Source organism: Budorcas taxicolor, chromosome 20 (genome assembly GCF_023091745.1).
Source record: "Budorcas taxicolor isolate Tak-1 chromosome 20, Takin1.1, whole genome shotgun sequence".
Lineage (NCBI taxonomy): Eukaryota > Metazoa > Chordata > Mammalia > Artiodactyla > Bovidae > Budorcas > Budorcas taxicolor.
This window is the reverse complement of record NC_068929.1, coordinates 22,219,118-22,238,037: the sequence shown is the minus strand read 5'-3', so window position 1 is coordinate 22,238,037 and position 18,920 is coordinate 22,219,118. Positions and strand designations below refer to the sequence as shown.

At 39.4% G+C, this 18,920-nt stretch overlaps 1 protein-coding gene across 1 annotated transcript in view; it reads right to left on the bottom strand.

Annotated features, from left to right (window-relative positions):
* Nucleotides 1–969: 969 nt before the first annotated feature.
* Nucleotides 970–18,920, bottom strand: part of DEPDC1B (DEP domain containing 1B) — a 100,005-nt gene continuing 82,054 nt past the window's right edge. Inside the window, exons 8-11 of the mRNA XM_052659232.1 lie at nucleotides 17,691–17,857; nucleotides 14,884–15,060; nucleotides 6,230–6,415; nucleotides 970–1,131 (exon numbers count right to left, since the gene is read on the bottom strand). Coding sequence (XP_052515192.1) covers nucleotides 970–1,131; nucleotides 6,230–6,415; nucleotides 14,884–15,060; nucleotides 17,691–17,857 — 692 coding nt within the window. The remainder of the gene's footprint in view (nucleotides 1,132–6,229; nucleotides 6,416–14,883; nucleotides 15,061–17,690; nucleotides 17,858–18,920) is intronic.

Here is an 18,920-nt window from a genome sequence, read left to right as displayed (position 1 = left end):
CAAAAGCCCAAACTCACTTCTTACTTTATGATAGAAATAAATGATTGATATGAAAACACTGGCTAAAGGCAATGATGCTTAGCATTTGAAGATGCTCTCTGACTGACCTAAATAAATGGCAAAAAAAGAAACGCCAAGTACAGTATTAAAAAGAATGGCTTTTATTTACCTTCCATTTACTTTAAAAGGTTAAGGACGTTGGGGAAAATATAAAGGAAGTAGTCTCATTTTACTTAACCCATTTGTTTTTCATGAAACAACAAAGATTTGACTTAGAATCACAGGGCTAATGAGACTGAAAGAATTTATCCAGTTCAATTTTCCATCTTTAGCCAAGACTGAAATTATACCACTGTAGGCACATGAAAATCTACTTCACATACAAATAAACACCAACTAATATATACATCATAGAAGAACCAGCTTTCATAAAATCTGTCACAACATCCAACAAATCTGCAATAAAAGACAGCTACTGTAATAAAGAACATGAAGAATCTTGGTGCAACAGTGAAAAACAATTTATATACCAGAAACCACAACTAGCTATTAGGTCAATAGCATCACAGTAACAGTACCCAGTGTCTTTCTTATTCAAGTATATACAATAATTTTCAGTCACAATCATCACAGACATCAGTAACTAGGATGTACACACAAATATTTTACAAACACAATAGAAAACAAATTAAAAAATGAAGATACCTTACATTTTTAACAATTACAAACATGTTAACATTACCACTATATATAGTTGTCTCATTATTTTTAATAGATTTATACCCTTTAAAAATAGCACTGAGTTTTATAAAAATACTGATAATGGCTCAATGTTTCTTGGAGTCAGGAAATCTTTATATTTATAATTCAGTAGTCTGTGGTTTATGTGCCTTGTTCTTCCACCACCAGAATCCTATAGCCAATCATTTACTCAAAACAACAGCAACAACAGAGGTCTCTATCCAAGTATTACATCCGAAAACTTCTAGTTCTTTGAAATGGTTGGAAGGGATTTTTTAGCACCCACATCAGCAGTTGTGGTTTTGCTTTAGGTTTTTCAGGAAACAGAAGTGCTTCACTTTCTGGTGTAGGAAATCGTTCTTGATAGACTTCAGGATATGATTTTTGAAACTAAAAAACAAAAAAGATCCAAGAAGAGTCAAAAAAAAAGATAAAAATCAATAAAATTGGGCACTGCAATTTTAAAATAAGTTTAATAATTTTAAAATAAGTTTCTGATCTAATACTTTCCTATTTTTGTTTGGTTTTAATATTTACTGCTTTCCATCAGAAGAGAGAATAAGAAGAAAACAGATCACAAGTTCTCATCAATACAAATCCATCTCATTTTGTTAAATAAATCACTGAATTCTACTTTCTATAGATCTGATTCATCTTTAATTTGATCTAATAGTCAAATAAATGTCTCACTTAGTCATACCTCTTAAAATTTCTCCCCTACTAACTATAAATAGACCTCCCTTCTAAAACAGACACAAGTAACTCTGACTGATGCTCTACATGGTTAAAGAAAATCTTTAAAGAAAATGTTAAAAAAAAAATTTCCCTATCTCCCTGCTTCTCAAACTCAGCCCCACCTGCTTCTGCCCAAATGGAAGAAAAAGCATGCTGGTATATACTATTTTACAAAAAGTTTATGAATAAGGAGGATGTATTTCCTTTGATCCTCACCACTGAACTCTTCTCCAAAATTACTCTGAGAAAAATACAATGGGAGTCTAGAAACCTCATGCCCTATGTGTGTACACATACATATCCTATGTATACATACATTCCCTATGTAACTCTCATGCCCTAAGTATACATATGTGTATGCATATGGTGTGATGGGAGATGAAGCTATGCAGGATTCACTCTCTAAAAATAAATACCACTGACATGCTCCTGAATCAATACTTTAAAAATGATGAAGATAGATTCTGAACTAACACAACACTGTAAATCAGCTACACTTCAATTTTTTTAAAAAGATCAAGTTAGAGGTATTCTCAGTTGAAAAATAATCAAACTGTTGAAAGCCTTGTTCTTTAATAGGAACTAAAACTTTTAGTGATGCCTGAGACAAGAAACCAATTTGATACTGGCTATCTAAGACAGAAGACTTTCAAAATTCTGGACATTTTACACTTGTGAACTCAGTCTGATTTGCCTTTTAAAAAAATAAAAAGAAAGAAACTGTCCCCATTTATAGCTTCTCTGAATTTAAAGCAACTGCTCCACTAATTCACATCATCAGTTCAGTTCAGTTCAGTTCAGTCGCTCAGTCGTGTCGAATGCTTTGTGACCCCATGGACCACAGCAAGCCAGGCCACCCTGTCCATGACAACCCCCAGAGTTTACTCAAACTAATGTCCATTGAGTCACTGATGCCATCCAACCTTCTCATCCTCTGTCATCCCCTTCTCCACCTACCTTTAATCTTTCCCAGCATCAGGGTCTTTTCAAATGAGTCAGCTCTTTGCATAAGGTGGCCAAGTATTGCAGTTTCAGCTTCAACATTAGTCCTTCCAATGATATTCAGGATTGATTTCTTTAGGATGGACTGGTTGGATCTCCTTGCAGTCCAAGGGACTCTCAAGAGTCTTCTCCAACACCACAGTTCAAAAGCATCAAATCTTTGGCACTCAGCCTTCTTCATAGTCCAACTCTCACATCCATTTATGACTACTGGAAAAACCATAGCCTTGACTAGACAGATCTTAGTCGGAAAAGTAATGTCTCTGCTTTTGAATATGCTATCTAGGTTGGTCATAACTTTTCTTCCAAGGAGTAAGCATCTTTCAATTTCATGGCTGCAGTCACCATCTGCAGTGATTCTGGAGCCCAAAAAAATAAAGTCTGACACTGTTTCCACTGTTTCCCCATCTAGTTCCCATGAAGTGATGGGACCAGATGCCATGATCTTCGTTGTCTGAATATTGAGCTTTAAGCCAACTTTTTCACTTTCCACTTTCACTTTCATCAAGAGGCTTTTGAGTTCCTCTTCACTTTCTGCCATAAGGGTGATATCATCTGCATATCTGAGGTTATTGATAATTCTCCCGGCAATCTTGATTCCAGCTTATGCTTCTTCCAGCCCAGTGTTTCTCATGATGTACTCTGCATATAAGTTAAATAAGCAGGGTGACAATATACAGCCTTGACGTACTCCTTTTCCTATTTGGAACCAGTCTATTGTTCCATGTCCAGTTTGAACTGTTGCTTCCTGACCTGCATACAGGTTTCTCAAGAGGCAGGTCAGGTGGTCTGGTATTCCAATCTCTTTCAGAATTTTCCACAATTTGTTGTGATCCACACAGTCAAAGGCTTTGGCATAATCAATAAAGCAGAAACAGATGTTTTTCTGGAACTCTCTTGCATTTTCAATGATCCAGCGGATGTTGGCAATTTGATCTCTGGTTCCTCTGCCTTTTCTAAAACCACTTGAACATCTGGAAGTTCATGGTTCATGTATTGTTAAGGCTTGGCTTGGAGAATTTTGAGCATTACTTTACTAACATGTGAGATGAGTGCAATACTGTGGGATAGTTTGAGCATTCTTTGGCATTGCCTTTCTTTGGGATTGGAATGAAAACTGACCTTTTCCAGTCCTGTGGCCACTGCTGAGTTTTCCAGATTTGCTGGCATATTGAGTGCAGCACTTTCACAGCATCATCTTTTAGGATTTGAAATAGCTCAACTGGAATTCTGTCACCTCCAGTAGCTTTGTTCGTAGTGATACTTCCTAAGACCCACTTGACTTCACATTCAGGATGTCTGGCTCTAGGTGAGTGATAACACCATCATGATTATCTAGGTCATGAAGACATTTTTTGTATAGTTCTTCTGTGTACTCTTGCCACCTCTTCTTAATATCTTCTGCTTCTGTTAGTTCCATACCACTTCTGTCCTTTATTGAGCCCATCTTTGCACGAAATATTCCCTTGGTATCTCTAATTTTCTTAAAGAGATCTCTAGTCTTTCCCAATCTATTGTTTTCCTCTATTTCTTTACACTAATCACTGAGGAAGGCTTTTTTATCTCTCCTTGCTATTCTTTGGAACTCTGCATTCAAATGGGTATATCTTTCCTTTTCTCCTTTGCTTTTCGCTTCTCTTCTTTTCATAGCTATTTGTAAGGCCTCCTCAGACAGCCATTTTGCTTTTTTGCATTTCTTTTTCTTGGAGATAGTCTTAAGCCCTATCTCCTGTACAATGTCACAAACCTCCCCCCATAGTTCATCAAACACTCTATCAGATCTAGTCCCTTAAATCTATTTCTCACTTCCACTGTAGAATCGTAATGAATTTGATTTAGCTCATACATGAATGGTCTGGTGATTTTCCCTACTTTCTTCAATTTTAGTCTGAATTTGGTAATAAAGAATTCATAATCTGAGCCACAGTCAGCTCCTGGTCTTATTTTTGCTGACTGTATAGAACTTCTCCATCTTTGGCTAAAAAGAATATAATCAATCTGATTTCAGTGTTGACCATCTGGCGATGTCCATGTGTAGATTCTTCTCTTGTATTGTTGGAAGAGGGCATTTCCTATGAGTGGTGTGTTCTCTTGGTAAATCTCAACATTAGCCTTTGCCCTGTTTCATTCCACATTCCAAGGCCAAATCTGCCTACTACTCCAGGTGTTTCTTGATTTCCTACTTTTGCATTCCAGGCTCCTATAATGAAAAGGACATCTTTTTTGGATGTTAGTTCTAGAAGGTCTTGTAAGTCTTCACAGAACCATTCAATTTCAGCTTCTTCAGCATTACTGGTTGGGGCATAGACTTAGATTACCGTGATATTGAATGGTTTGTCTTGGAAATGATCAGAGAGCATTCCGTCATTTTTGAGATTGCATCCAAGTACTGCATTTCGGACTCTTTTGTTCACTATGATGACTATGTTGACTATGTGGGACTCTTGTCCACAGAAGTAGATATAATGGTCATCTGAGGTAAATTCACCCATTCTAGTCCATTTTAGTTCGCTGATTCCTAAAATGTCAATGTTCACTCTTGCCATCTCCTGTTTGGCCACTTCCAATTTGCCCTGATTCATGGACCTGACATTCCAGGTTCCTATGCAATATTGTTCTTTATAGCATCGGACCTTGCTTCCATCACCAGTCACATCCACAGCTGGGTATTGTTTTTGCTTTGGCTCCATCCCTTCATTCTTTCTGGAGTTATTTCTCCTCTGATCTCCAGTAGCATATTGGGCACCTACCGACCTGCGGAGTTCATCTTTCAGCGTCCCATCTTTTCGCCTTTTCATACTGTTCATGGGGTTTTCAAGGCAAGAATACAGAAGTGATTTGCCATTCCCTTCTCCAGTGGACCACATTTGGTCAGAACTCTCCACCATGACCTGTCCGTCTTGGGTGGCCCTAAACAGCATGGCTCACTGAGTTAGACAAGGCTGTGGTCCATGTGTTTAGACTGGTTAGTTTTCTGTGATTGTGGTTTTCACTCTGTCTGCCCTCTGATGGAGAAGGATAAGAGGCGTATGGAAGCTTCCTGATGGGAGAGACTGACTGAGGGGGATACTGGGTCTTGTTCTGAGGGGCCATGCTCAGTAAATCTTTAATCCAATTTTCTGTTGATAGATGGAACTGTGTTCCCTCCCTGCTATCTACCTGGGGCCAAACTATGGTGGAGGTAATGAAGATAATGGTGACCTCCTTCAAAAGATCCTATGCATGCACTGCTACACTCAGTGCCCCCAACCCTGCAGCAGGCCACCACTAACCCACGCCTCCGCTGGAGACTCCTGGACACTCACAGGCAAGTCTGGGTGGGTTTCTTGTGGGCTCACTGCTGGTTTTCTCCTGGGTCCTGGTGCACAATGGTCTGTTTGTGCCCTCCAAGAGTCTACCTCCCAGTCCTGTGTAAGTTCTGGCAGCTCTATGATTGGGTTAATGGTGACCTCCTCCAAGAGGGCTTATAATAAATTCACATCAAACCACATATCAAAACCAAGGTCAAATATTAGAGAATAGCCTCATAAACGAGGATCTCAATAATGGTAAAAGATCTACAGTGGAGAATAAAGATCTGGAAAACTGACCACAGTTGTGTAAATTAATACATGAAATGAATAATAATACTTTCAAAACTGCTCTGTCTCAGAAGATAAGATTCATATGAAATCTCTTAGAGAATAAAAAGGAAAAAACAACATAAGAACGGTAGGGAGAAGAAACGACTTAGGAAGAATACCCCTTTTACCTGCTTCAATTTTTTCTTCTTTTCTTTGCTGGAGAGTTTGGCATCTGTGATGACTTCCTCCAACAAGGCTGCCAGAGGTTCCTGGGAGCCATATGCTCTTTGGTATTCAAACTCCTCTGGGCTGATTTGACGGCAAAATGATGGAGCAGATAAAGTAATATCCATGTCAGCTCCTGGGTATTTTATCTGAGGCAAATGGATTATTAGTGAAAGTACATTTTCAAATAAATTACAAAAATTAGTTCAGATAGTACAGCATATCTCCTAGAAGGAATGCTATGACATTCAACTTGACTGGGAAAAACTCTATAATGAAAAGTAAGTGTTGTGAAAATAACTGTACTACCAAATGTAATCTACAGATTCAGTGCAATCCCTATCAAATTACCAATGGCAGTTTTCAGAAAACTGGAACAAAAAAATCTCACAGTTCATATGGAAACACAGAAGACCCCTAATAGCCAAAGCAATCTTGAGAAAGAAGAATGGAGCTGGAGAAATCAACCTTCCTGACTTCAGGCTACACTACAAAGCTATAGTCATCAAAACAGTGTGTTACTGGCACAAAACCAAATATAGACCAGTGGTACGAGATAGAAAGCTCAGAGATAAACCCATGCACCTATGGTTACCTTATTTTTGACAAAGGAGGCAAAAACATACAATGGGGCAAAGTTAGTCTCTTCAGTAAGTGGTGCTGGCAAAACTGGACAGCTACATGTAAAAAAATGAAATTAGAACACTTCCTAACACCATACACAAAGATAAACTCAAAATGGATTAAAGGCCTAAATGTAAGACCAGAAACTGTAGAATTCCTAGAGGAAAACACAGGCAGAATACTCTATGACATAAATCACAGCAAGATACTCTATGACCCACCTCCAAAAGTAATGAAAATAAAACAAAAAATAAACAAGTGGGCCTAATTAAACTTAAAAGCTTTCACAGCAAACTATAAACAAGGTGAAAAGACGACCCTCAGAATGAGAAAAAATAATAGCAAATGAAACTACTGACAAAGAATTAATTTCAAAAGTATACAAGCAACTCATACAAGTCAATACCAGAAAAACAAGCAATGCAAACAAAAAATGGGCAAAAGACCTAAACAGACATTTCTCCAAAGAAGACATACAGATGGCTAGTAAACATATGAAAAGATGCTCAACACTGCTCGTTATTAGAGAAATGCAAATCAAAACTACAGTGAGATATCACCTCACACCAGTCAGAATGACCATCATCAAAAAATCTACAAACAATAAATGCTGGAGTGGGTGTGAAGAAAATGGAACTCTCTTGCACAGTTGGTGGGAATGCAAATTGATACAGCCACTATGGAGAGAGAACAGTATGGAGTTTCCTTAAAAAACTAGGAATAAAACCACCATATGACCCAGCAATCTCACTATTAGGTATATATGCTGAGGAAACCAAAGTTCAAAAAGACACATGTAACCCAATGTTCATTGCAGCTCTATTTACAATAGCTGGGACATAGAAGCAACCTAGATGTTCATCAACAGCTGAATGAATAAAAAGGCTGTAATATATATGTGATGGAATATTACTCAGCCATTAAAAGGAATGCATTTGAATCAGTCCTAATGAGGTGGATGAACCCAGAGCCTATTATAACAGAGTGAAGTAAGTCAGAAAGAGAAAAACAATTATCATATACTAACACATATATATGGAATCTAGAAAGATGGTACTGATCAATCTATTTGCAGAGCAGCAATGGAAACACAGACATTGAGAACAGACTTATGGTCATAGCTTGTCACGGGGAGGAGAAGGAGATGGTGGGAGGTATGTAGAGAGTAACACGTAAAATAGATAGCCAGCGGGAATTTGCTGTATGATGTGGGAAACTCAAACAGGCTCAGTAACAACCTAGAGGGGTGGGATGGGGAGGGAGGTGGGAGCAACGTTCAAGTAGGAGGGGACATAAGTAAACCAATGGCTGATTCATGTTGATGTTTGATGGAGCTATCCCACGTTGAAGGTCAGGAAGGGCGGTGGTGAGGAGATACCCCTCATCCAAGGTAAGGAGCAGTGGCTGCACTATGCTGGAGCAGCTGAGAAGAGATACCCCACGCCCAAGGTAAGAGAAACCCAAGTAAGATGGTAGGTGTTGCAAGAGGGCATCAGAGGGCAGCCACACTGAAACCACACTCACAGAAAACTAGTCAATCTAATCACAGTAGGATTACAGTCTTGTCTAACTCAATGAAACTAATCCATGCCCGCGGGGCAACCCGAGACGGGTGAGTCATGGTGGAGAGGTCTGACAGAATGTGGTCCACTGGAGAAGGGAATGGCAAACCACTTTAGTATTCTTGCCTTGAGAACCCCATGAACAGTATGAAAAGGCAAAATGGTAGGATACTGAAAGAGGAACTCCCCAGGTCAGTAGGTGCCCAATATGCTACTGGAGATCAATGGAGAAATAACTCCAGAAAGAATGAAAGGATGGAGCCAAAGCAAAAACAATACCCAGTTGTGGATGTGACTGGTGAGAGAAGCAAGGTCCGATGCTGTAAAGAGCAATATTGCATAGGAACCTGGAATGTCAGGTCCATGAATCAAGGCAAATTGGAAGTGGTCAAACAAGAGATGGCAAGAGTGAACGTCGACATTCTAGGAATCAGCGAACTGAAATGGACTGGAATGGGTGAATTTAACTCAGATGACCATTATATCTACTACTGCAGGCAGGAATCCCTCAGAAGAAATGGAGTAGCCATCATGGTCAACAAGAGAGTCCGAAATGCAGTACTTGGATGCAATCTCAAAAACGACAGAATGATCTCTGTTCATCTCCAAGGCAAACCATTCAATATCACAGTTATCCAAGTCTATGCCTCAACCAGTGACGCTGAAGAAGCTGAACGGTCCTATGAAGACCTACGAGACCTTTTAGAACTAACACCCAAAAAAGATGTCCTTTTCATTATAGGGGACTGGAATGCAAAAGTAGGAAGTCAAGAAACACCTGGAGTAACAGGCAAATTTGGCCTTGGAATACTCAATGAAGCAGGGCAAAGACTAATAGGGTTTTGACAAGAAAATGCACTGGTCATAGCAAACACCCTCTTCCAACAACACAAGAGAAGACTCTACACATGGACATCACTAGATGGTCAACACCGAAATCAGATTGATTATATTCTTTGCAGCCAAAGATGGAGAAGCTCTATACAGTCAACAAAAACAAGACCAGGAGCTGACTGTGGCTCAGATCATGAACTCCTTATTGCCAAATGACAAAAGTAGGGAAAACTGCTAGACCATTCAGGTATGACCTCAATCAAATCCCTTATGATTATACAGTGGAAGTGAGAAATAGATTTAAGGGCCTAGATCTGATAGATAGAGTGCCTGATGAACTATGGAATGAGGTTCGTGACATTGTACAGGAGACAGGGATCAAGACCATCCCCGTGAAAAAGAAATGCAAAAAAGCAAAATGGCTGTCTGGGGAGGCCTTACAAATAGCTGTGAAAAGAAGAGAGGTGAAGAACAAAGGAGAAAAGGAGAGATAAAAGCATCTGAATGCAGAGTTCCAAAGAATAGCAAGAAGAGATAAGAAAGCCTTCTTCAGCGATCAATGCAAAGAAATAGAGGAAAACAACAGAATGGGAAAGACTAGAGATCTCTTCAAGAAAATTATAGAGCTTCACAACCCAAATAATCTAGGTGTGATCACTCACCTAGAGCCAGACATCCTGGAATGTGAAGTTAAGTGGGACTTAGAAAGCATCACTACGAACAAAGCTAGTGGAGGTGATGGAATTCCAGTTGAGCTATTTCAAATCCTGAAAGATGATGCTGTGAAAGTGAACTCAATATGCCAGCACATTTGGAAAACTCAGCAGTGGCCACAAGAGTGGAAAAGGTCCGTTTTAATTCCAATCCCAAAGAAAGGCAATGCCAAAGAATGCTCAAACTACCGCACAGTTGCACTCATCTCACATGCTAGTCAAGTAATGCTCAAAATTCTCCAAGCCAGGCTTCAGCAATACGTGAACCATGAACTTCCTGATGTTCAAGCTGGTTTTAGAAAAGGCAGAGGAACCAGAGATCAAATTGCCAACATCCGCTCAATTACGGAAAAAGCAAGAGAGTTCCAGAAAAACATCTATTTCTGCTTTATTGACTATGCCAAATCCTTTGACTGTGTGGATCACAATAAACTGTGGAAAATTCTGAGAGAGATGGGCATACCAGACCCCCTGACCTGCCTCTTGAGAAATCTGTATGCAGGTCAGGAAGCAACAGTTAGAACTGGACATGGAACAACAGACTGGTTCCAAATAGAAAAAGGAGTACGTCAAGGCTGTATATTGTCACCCTGCTTATTTAAGTTCTATGCAGAGTACATCATGAGAAACGCTGGACTGGAAGAAACACAAGCTGGAATCAAGACTGCCGGAAGAAATATCAATAACCTCAGATATGCAGATGATACCACCCTTATGGCAGAAAGTGAAGAGGAACTAAAAGGCCTCTTGATGAAAGTGAAAGAGGAGAGTGAAAAAAAGTTGGCTTTAAGCTGAAACTCCAATACTTTGGCCACCTCATCCAAAGAGTTGACTCATTGGAAAAGACTCTGATGCTGGGAGGGATTGGGGGCAGGAGGAGAAGGGGACGACAGAGGATGAGATGGCTGGATGGCATCACTGACTCAATCAACATAAGTCTGAGTGAACTCCGGGAGTTGGTGATGGACAGGGAGGCCTGGCGTGCTGCGATTCATGGGGTTGCAAAGAGTCGGACACGACTGAGAGGCTGAACTGAACTGAACTGAATGCAACGCTGTAAAGCAATTATCTTTCAATTAAAAATAAATAAATTTTAAAAATTAAAAAATAAATAAAATGAATTTATAAAAAAGAAAAGTCCTTCCATAATGTCAAAAAAAATTCATATAAGCCACAGTTTTAAACAAGAGTTTTTGCCTCTTTAAACCTAAAAGCCATTTTCATAAGCAAATAAACCTTGTGCCCTCTACTAATAAGATCTGAAATTTACACATAAAGTAATAAACACGTTGACTAAAATGATTCCAAACACACAAGATGAACTATGCAAGTTCTTCTCACATCTGCAGAGTCTGCTCCCCCATCCCTTGGGGACGGGCAGAGGCACAAGTTCTAGCCCAGACTTTGTGGACAGGAGAGTACTGCACCCACCCATCTCCAAACACATTCACAGTAGGAAACAAGTGAAAACAAATGTGCAGACACTGCACAGGGCAAAAGGGAGAAGGGAGACATGGCAGGAGAAGGCACCAAGATCTATAAAATAGGAAGATAAAAACATGCATTAAAAACACTTAACTTCAGAGTCCAAGAAGTTGATCTTCTCAAAAATATAGCACATATATATATATATATATATATATATCACCTATTGTTCTTCTGTGGTGGATAAGATTCCTACCATTACATTCACATCTTTGGTTTAAGATTTTTTTTCCAGAAGCCACAGTTAAAAATAAATGTGTTGCCAAGAAGGGTTATTTCATCAAGTACATTCCATGCCTTGGCACCAGTTTACTGGGTCATTTAGACAAGGAGAGAGAGAGAGAGAGAGAGAACAGACCCATAAGGAAAAGGGGCACACACACAACACTTAATTTTTATTTGAACCAGGAAGCCCAGAAAAAGCACCAGAAGAGCCAGAATAAATGGTGAGGCCCAAGTATAATGTGCTAGGCTGAAGCCTAGGAAATGAGAAAAACAACAGATACCTATGCAAGAGGAAGAGGGTTACAGACGAGGCCAACAGAAGGCAGGTGTCAAAAACAATGCAGATCTCACTGCTTATCTATCCCAGGGTCAACCATGAAACTGCCCCAAACAATTCACCAGAACAGTCCAGGTAACACTTCATTTTCAGAAAGGCATGACCCCAAATGTTATATGACAGAGAGGCCTGTGTGAGAGAACAGCGATCTATAGATTCTGAGGGCAAAAACAACTGTTTGGCCATTTGAGTGTGTGCTTCTAAGAGAGAAAATGTAACTGGACAATCAGATTGTTATTGTGCCCCTTCACAGGATCACACTGCTCTGCAGTTAAGTTCATCACCTCTCAGCCTTCTGCTCTTCAGCTGACAGAGAAGGGCTCATAGGGCTAAGTTCCTGCAACACCCACGTGTGTGGTGTGAACACACAAGTCCAAGACACAGGGCAACAGAGTCACTGCCTGCAGTGTTGCTTGCAGAAATGCAGTGAAAGTTATTATGTTTTCCTTTTTTTTTTTTTATAAAGTTTGGCTCATAAAATATCAAGGGGAGGTAGGAGATTAAAACAACAGTAAGATTACACTTTCACTCATTCAAATGACAAAGGTATGTATGTTAATAAATAATATCCACAGTAGGCAGGGATGTAAAGAAATGAATATTTTCTTACCAACAATGGGAATGCAAACTGGAACAATCACTCAAAACAGAAATTTGACAGTATGCAATCAATGCTTAACACACTTTCATGATCTTTGACCACCCAATGCCATGCCTAGGAATTTATTCCTAGAAAATAATCAGAGGAGCTAAACAAGAAAAAAACTTAGCTATAAAAAAGTTACCATTATAATGCTTGCAAAATAGAAAACAAATGAAAACCATCTAAATACTAAAGCAAAGAAAACCACTTAAATAAAATATGGCATATCTCTATTACAGAATATTACTAATTATAATATTATAGAATATTACTAATTATAATGATATTATGGAACAATCTAACAATAATGTTGATAATAACAACAGCAGTACTAAATGAGGGCTAACTATGTGATAAACATTATTCTAAGCACTTCATATGTGTTAAACCATTCAATCCTCAAAATAGCCCTAGAGGTAGGTATTAACTATTGTAATCCCATTTTACGGATGAGAAATGTTGAGACAGATGCTAAAGCTGAGAGACGTTATGTGTGTGTGCGTGTCCTTAGTTGCTCAGTCGTGTCTGACTGTGACCCTATGGAGTGCAGCCCGCCAGGCTCCTCTGTCCATGGGGATTCTCCAGGCAAGAATACTGGAATGGGTTGCCATGTCCTCCTCCAGGGTATCTTCCCAACCCAGGGATTGAACCTAGGTCTCCCACATTGCAGGTGGATTCTTTACCATCTGAGCCACCAGGGAAGCCCAAGAATGGGAGTGGGCAGCCTATCCCTCCTCAAGGGCATCTTTCCGACCCAGGAATCAAACTGGGGTCTCCTGCATTGCAGGCGGGTTCTTTACCAGCTAAGCTACCAGGGAAGCCCCAAGAGACATTAGAAAACATGCCATAGTCACACAGCTAATAAAGGGCACATCAGAAATTCAAATACTGTTTAGCTTGAGTCTGTGCTCCTGGCCATTTTGGGATTTAATGATGTGGAAACTTTTCTTGCTGTATTGTTAAGAGAAAGTAGGTAACTTTCTTATAAAGTAAGTTATAAAAGAGGAATAAAAGAAGGAGAGATGGAAGGAAAGGAGGGAGAAGGGGAAATAGAAAAACATCTAAAAAGACTCTAACACTGACTCAACATTTAGAGTTACTCTGATATTTTGGGTGTATTTTCTATATTTTCCAAATTCTTTCAATGTATTAGGTTGGTAATTACCAAAAAATAGAAGAAAAAACACCTTTGATTTTAATTCTTAAATTGCACATTAAAAAACAGATAATTATTTAATGATACTTTGGGGGATAGCAGTTCACTGGTCTTTATTTGTGGAGCCTCAAAAAATGCTTAATGAAAAAGAGATTCAGTCATTCAGAAGGAGCCAAGCAGACCTTCTGCCTGCCTTTACCCAGAGTTCCTGCTCCCACAGGCTGACATACAAACTCTACTGTGGGGCCCACATGATAGTAATACATTATAGTTCTTTTGCATCATTTTAATATAGTAACCACAATGACAATAAAAACAATAAAAATAGCTACCTTTGAAAAAGTATTTGCCATATGACAGACATCTGTGCCAAGGGTTTTATAACGCAGCATCTACTCTTTACAACTTCATAGAGTAGGTATGGACTATTTCAACACTTGCAGAAAATGAAATCCAGAGAGGTTAAGAAACTTGCTCAGAACCAAACAATCAGGCAAGTGGGGAGCCAGGGGTCTGGCCCAGGTCCTATGGCTCTGAAGCCAGGTGAGTTCTTCTACCACTCTATGGCTTATGGCGAGGCAGTATGGCAGGGTAGTTCAGAGCACTGATTCTGCAGAATGAGTTCATCAGTGTGAATCTTAGCTCTGTAACCTTGGACAAATAACCTACGTTCTCTGTGCCTCAGCTTTCTCATTCAAAAAATAGTGTCTAGGTGGCAAGGCTACTGTGAATCAAGGCATTATTCCACATAAATCACTTCCATCAGGAAGTATATGCAGAGTCTGAGCAAACCCATTGAAGGAATTTGCAAACAAAAGTATGCAGCATTGACTGACACCACAAAACCTCATGGGTATTCAACACATTTCTCAAAGACAAGAACAAACACATGCAGTGCCTACGATGTACCAAGTCCAGTTGTAAGCACTTTGTACAAATTAACTGAATCTTCATTAACAAAAAATGCCAAGAAGCCTAGCAAATGTACATGACTTTTTGCAGGCAATTTTATAGGACTGGTAACACCCCTTCCTTTACCTGGACTCTTCGTAGATGGGCCACACGCTCCTCTATGGAGGTCTGCAAGGCCAAAGGGACTTTCAGAATCTCTTGGTAATTGTCCATCAGAAATGTCACCAACCTAGCAGCTAGTAAGTCATCCAAGTCCACTTCATCTTTGGAACACAAGATGCAATGGGAAAATGTCTGAACCATCTTAAAAAAAAAAAAAAAAAACAGGTTAAGGGAGTACATTTTTAAATAAACACAAGATGAGGATTTTGTTTTGGTTTGTTTTTTTACCTGCTCTGAACTATTTTGCAAAAAAGTAACTGACTAGTCAGTGAGAAATGACCCACAGCACAGAGTGCCCATCTTACCTGTCACATGGACACACCTAGTCATCTCAGATGGGGTAATCTTCTCATCAACCATCATGAACAGAATGTGCCTCACATCTCACAGGGACTTAGCAGAGATGCTTGTCTGAGCAGTTTTTAAAGACATCTCCTTTTACACATGTTTTAAATATGTATTAAACAAGTTCTGAAAATTATTATCACCATCATGACTTGAATCCATGTAGCACTCTTAAGTTCAAAGTACTTTATAACCATTTAGCCTAATAATATCCTAATTTCATTATTATTTTACTTAAAAATCTGCTAGCACAATCTGTGTGCTTCAAACATCATAGTTTTTCCTAGTTAACTGTTATTTTCTCCAGGATTTTGTAAGTGCACTGACAATCATCTTTGAACAAAACCATCAGAAGTGCATTAAGTAATGAAATATAAAAAATATAGCAGTTGCTTCCACAGAACTCATTTTAACTACTCCATTCTTAATACAATCCTTTCAGTTCAGTTCAGTCGCTCAGTCATGTCCAACTCTTTGTGAACCCATGAACCGCAGCATGCCTGGCCTCCCTGTCCATCACCAACTCCCGGAGTTTACGCAAACCCATGTCCATTGAGTCAGTGATGCCATCCAACCATCTCATCCTCTGTTGTCCCCTTCTCCTCCTGCCCTCAATCCTTCCCAGCATCAGGGTCCAAATGAGTTAGCTCTTCACATCAGGCGGCCAAAGTATTGGAGTTTCAGCTTCAAAATCAGTCCCTTCAATGAACACCCAAAACTGATCTCCTTTAGGATGATGGATTTTTTTCCCCTTTTCCTACAAATTTTATTGCTGACAATCTCATCTCAAAACCAATAAGCATGTAAATAAGTCAGGCAGAGAAAGACAAATACTGTATGCTATTACTTATATGTGGAATCTAAAACATACAACTAACAAATACAACAAAAAATAAACAGATTCATAGACACAGAGGAAAAAGTGCATGGCTACCAGTGTGGAGAGGGAAGGAGAGAGGGCAATGGGATTAACAACTACAAACTATTATGTATAAAATAAGCTACAAGTATATATTGCAAAGCACAAGAAATATCACCAATATTTTGTTAAAAGGACTATAACCTTTAAAAATTGTAAATCACTATATTGTACACCTGCAACTTAAATTGTACATCAACTATACATCAATTTTAAAAACACCAATACACATGACATAAGGTAATTCTGTTTAATAAGATTTCATTTCATCCACCTACTATAGGGGATATTTTATCTTCACTCACATACATGCACAGAGGAAGAGACACACACAGACACTCTTTGTCTGGGGACTATAGACCCCAGGGATTTGGGAATGCCTTGAAATTGTATGCAAATTTTATGTATACATTCTTCTGGGAAATAGGTGCAAAGACTTCTTTAGCATTTCAGAAAGGTCCATTAGCCCACCTACACATCCACCTACCCAGAAAGAGTTAAGAATCACTCTCTGGGCACTGACTGGTCCTCTGATCTTGTGCCATCTAAAAGTGGGCCAGTAAACCCTCAGACATATACAGTGGTCCAACAGCATATGGGAAGGATGTGTATACCAATGAGACATCAATTTTGCTTTGTATTTTCTGAGGAAAATTAAAAAACTTACTGGTAAATAACTCTAAACCTAAACCCTATTTTAAAACACACGCTGACATAATAAAGGAGAAATCAAAATCAGCCTACTTTTTTAAGCAAAATTGAGAATATATTAAGAAATATTCTCACTCATGGACCCTTGGATCATAGCCTGAAAGATACACATATTCTCTCTCTTTCCAAGTTGTCTGGTCCAACTCTATTTCATGTCTTCCTTTTTTAATCTATGATGTATGGTGCATCTATTCTACTAGTTATAGTAATAAGGGCTTTGCAACCCTTTTTGTCCTGAAGGAGAGAATGTGGTTTCTTGAGAGGCCGGTGACCTTTCCTGGCCACACGTTCTTCTCTTTGTGTTGACGGCAGGCAGGATGCAGCTATCTCTACTCTCAGAGTCTAGCCCTACTCATTCTTTACTTCTCATCACGTTCTTTAACACTTCGGCCACCTGATGTGAAGAGCTGACTCACTGGAAAAGACCCTGATGCTGGAAAAGATTGAAGGCAAAAGAGAAGTGGATGTCAGAAGATAAGATGGTTAGATAGCATTGCCAACTCAATGGACATGAATCTGAGCAAACTCCAGGAGATAGTGAAGGACAGGGGAAGCCTGGCATGCTGCAGTCCATGGGGTCACAAAGAGTCGGACATGACGAAGGGACTGAACAACAACAAATGTTCTTTAAGTCACTAAGACCAAAAGAATAATACCAACCTGAGCAGATTTCAAGCCATGGCTCTTTAAGGCAGCCTGCCTTTTACTTTCCTCTGGTTGCCAAACTAGTACACTTGACTCGAGTTAATTTTATCCCCCAAACCCCAATCCTCTTAGATGTCAGATATCAACCTACCAGTGTTCGGGTGCCAAAGCCATCACACAGTGGTGGCATCTCCTTATTTAAGCAGATCCTTGCCATCATCCTCATCAACAGCTGCAACTTTCTCCTATTTTCAGGGGGCAGGAGGAGGCAGCAAATTTGGAAGGCTTCGATGGCCATTTTCTCTTTCTGTAACAAACCTGATTTAGGGGAGGAAAAATAAAAGGTTTTACTCCTTTAAAAATCTACGGCCTACCTGACTCTATTATGTTCACATTTTTATAAAATATGTATTGCTAAAATTATATAAAGCACATTCACATGTTCAATTATACTGGGCTAATTGCTACAGATTGCTAATTGCTCACAAATGAGCATAGAAAATACAAACCATCAACTAGGCATGGCAAATATATAAAACAAACACAGCCATTTTTCCCTCCCACAACTTGACAGTTAAAACTAAATTTTCATAGAGTTCTTTCCCATTGAATCAAGAGCAGTCAGGTTAAGCCTAATGTAACACTCAACACTCAGATAGTGTAAGAGACCCAAGACAGCATGGGCAAGAACATGAATGTGCCACCCCTGTCCTGAAGTCTCCCCTTTTGTACTATTTCCTTATGATGAGCAGAGTCACCATATTTCCTGACTCTCATGGACTAAATAACAGGACTAATGCTCTTGGGATCATTCCACTGCCACAGACTCTACTTCTAAATAACACCTGTCAAATAATCCTTCCTCCTAATTAAGCTATTTTTTCTAGCTAAGTGTGCTGATTCAATTGTGTTACATGTCAACCCTCCTCAGCCAGTATGATTTGGCTAAAAATTAGGGTATTCTACTACTATGTTCTCTTCCATCGTATTTGTCCATCTTCAAGCCTTCTAAAGAGATGAAATTGCTTTCACCAATATATTGGTCCATATCCAACCCTTTCAAGTTCCAACTAGTCTCTGACTTAAAGAGACCAAATCACCTTTTACATTTTTTACATTCAGCAGATATTTACTGGCCACACACAACATGCCAGGAACAATGCTAGCTCTCTTTGAAGAGCTTGTGCACCATGAGAAGTAGAGGCCCACGAAGTAGCAAAATGTGAGGGGCGCTGCAAGAAACATCTGCAAGGGGCATATCAGGGAAACTATAAGTCACTCAACAGGACAGTAGCATAGGCTGTGAGAGCCCAGTAGAAAATAAGCTCAAAAGGTCGGCAGAGATGAGACCTTGGAAAGTCTTGCATGCTAGACTAAGGAC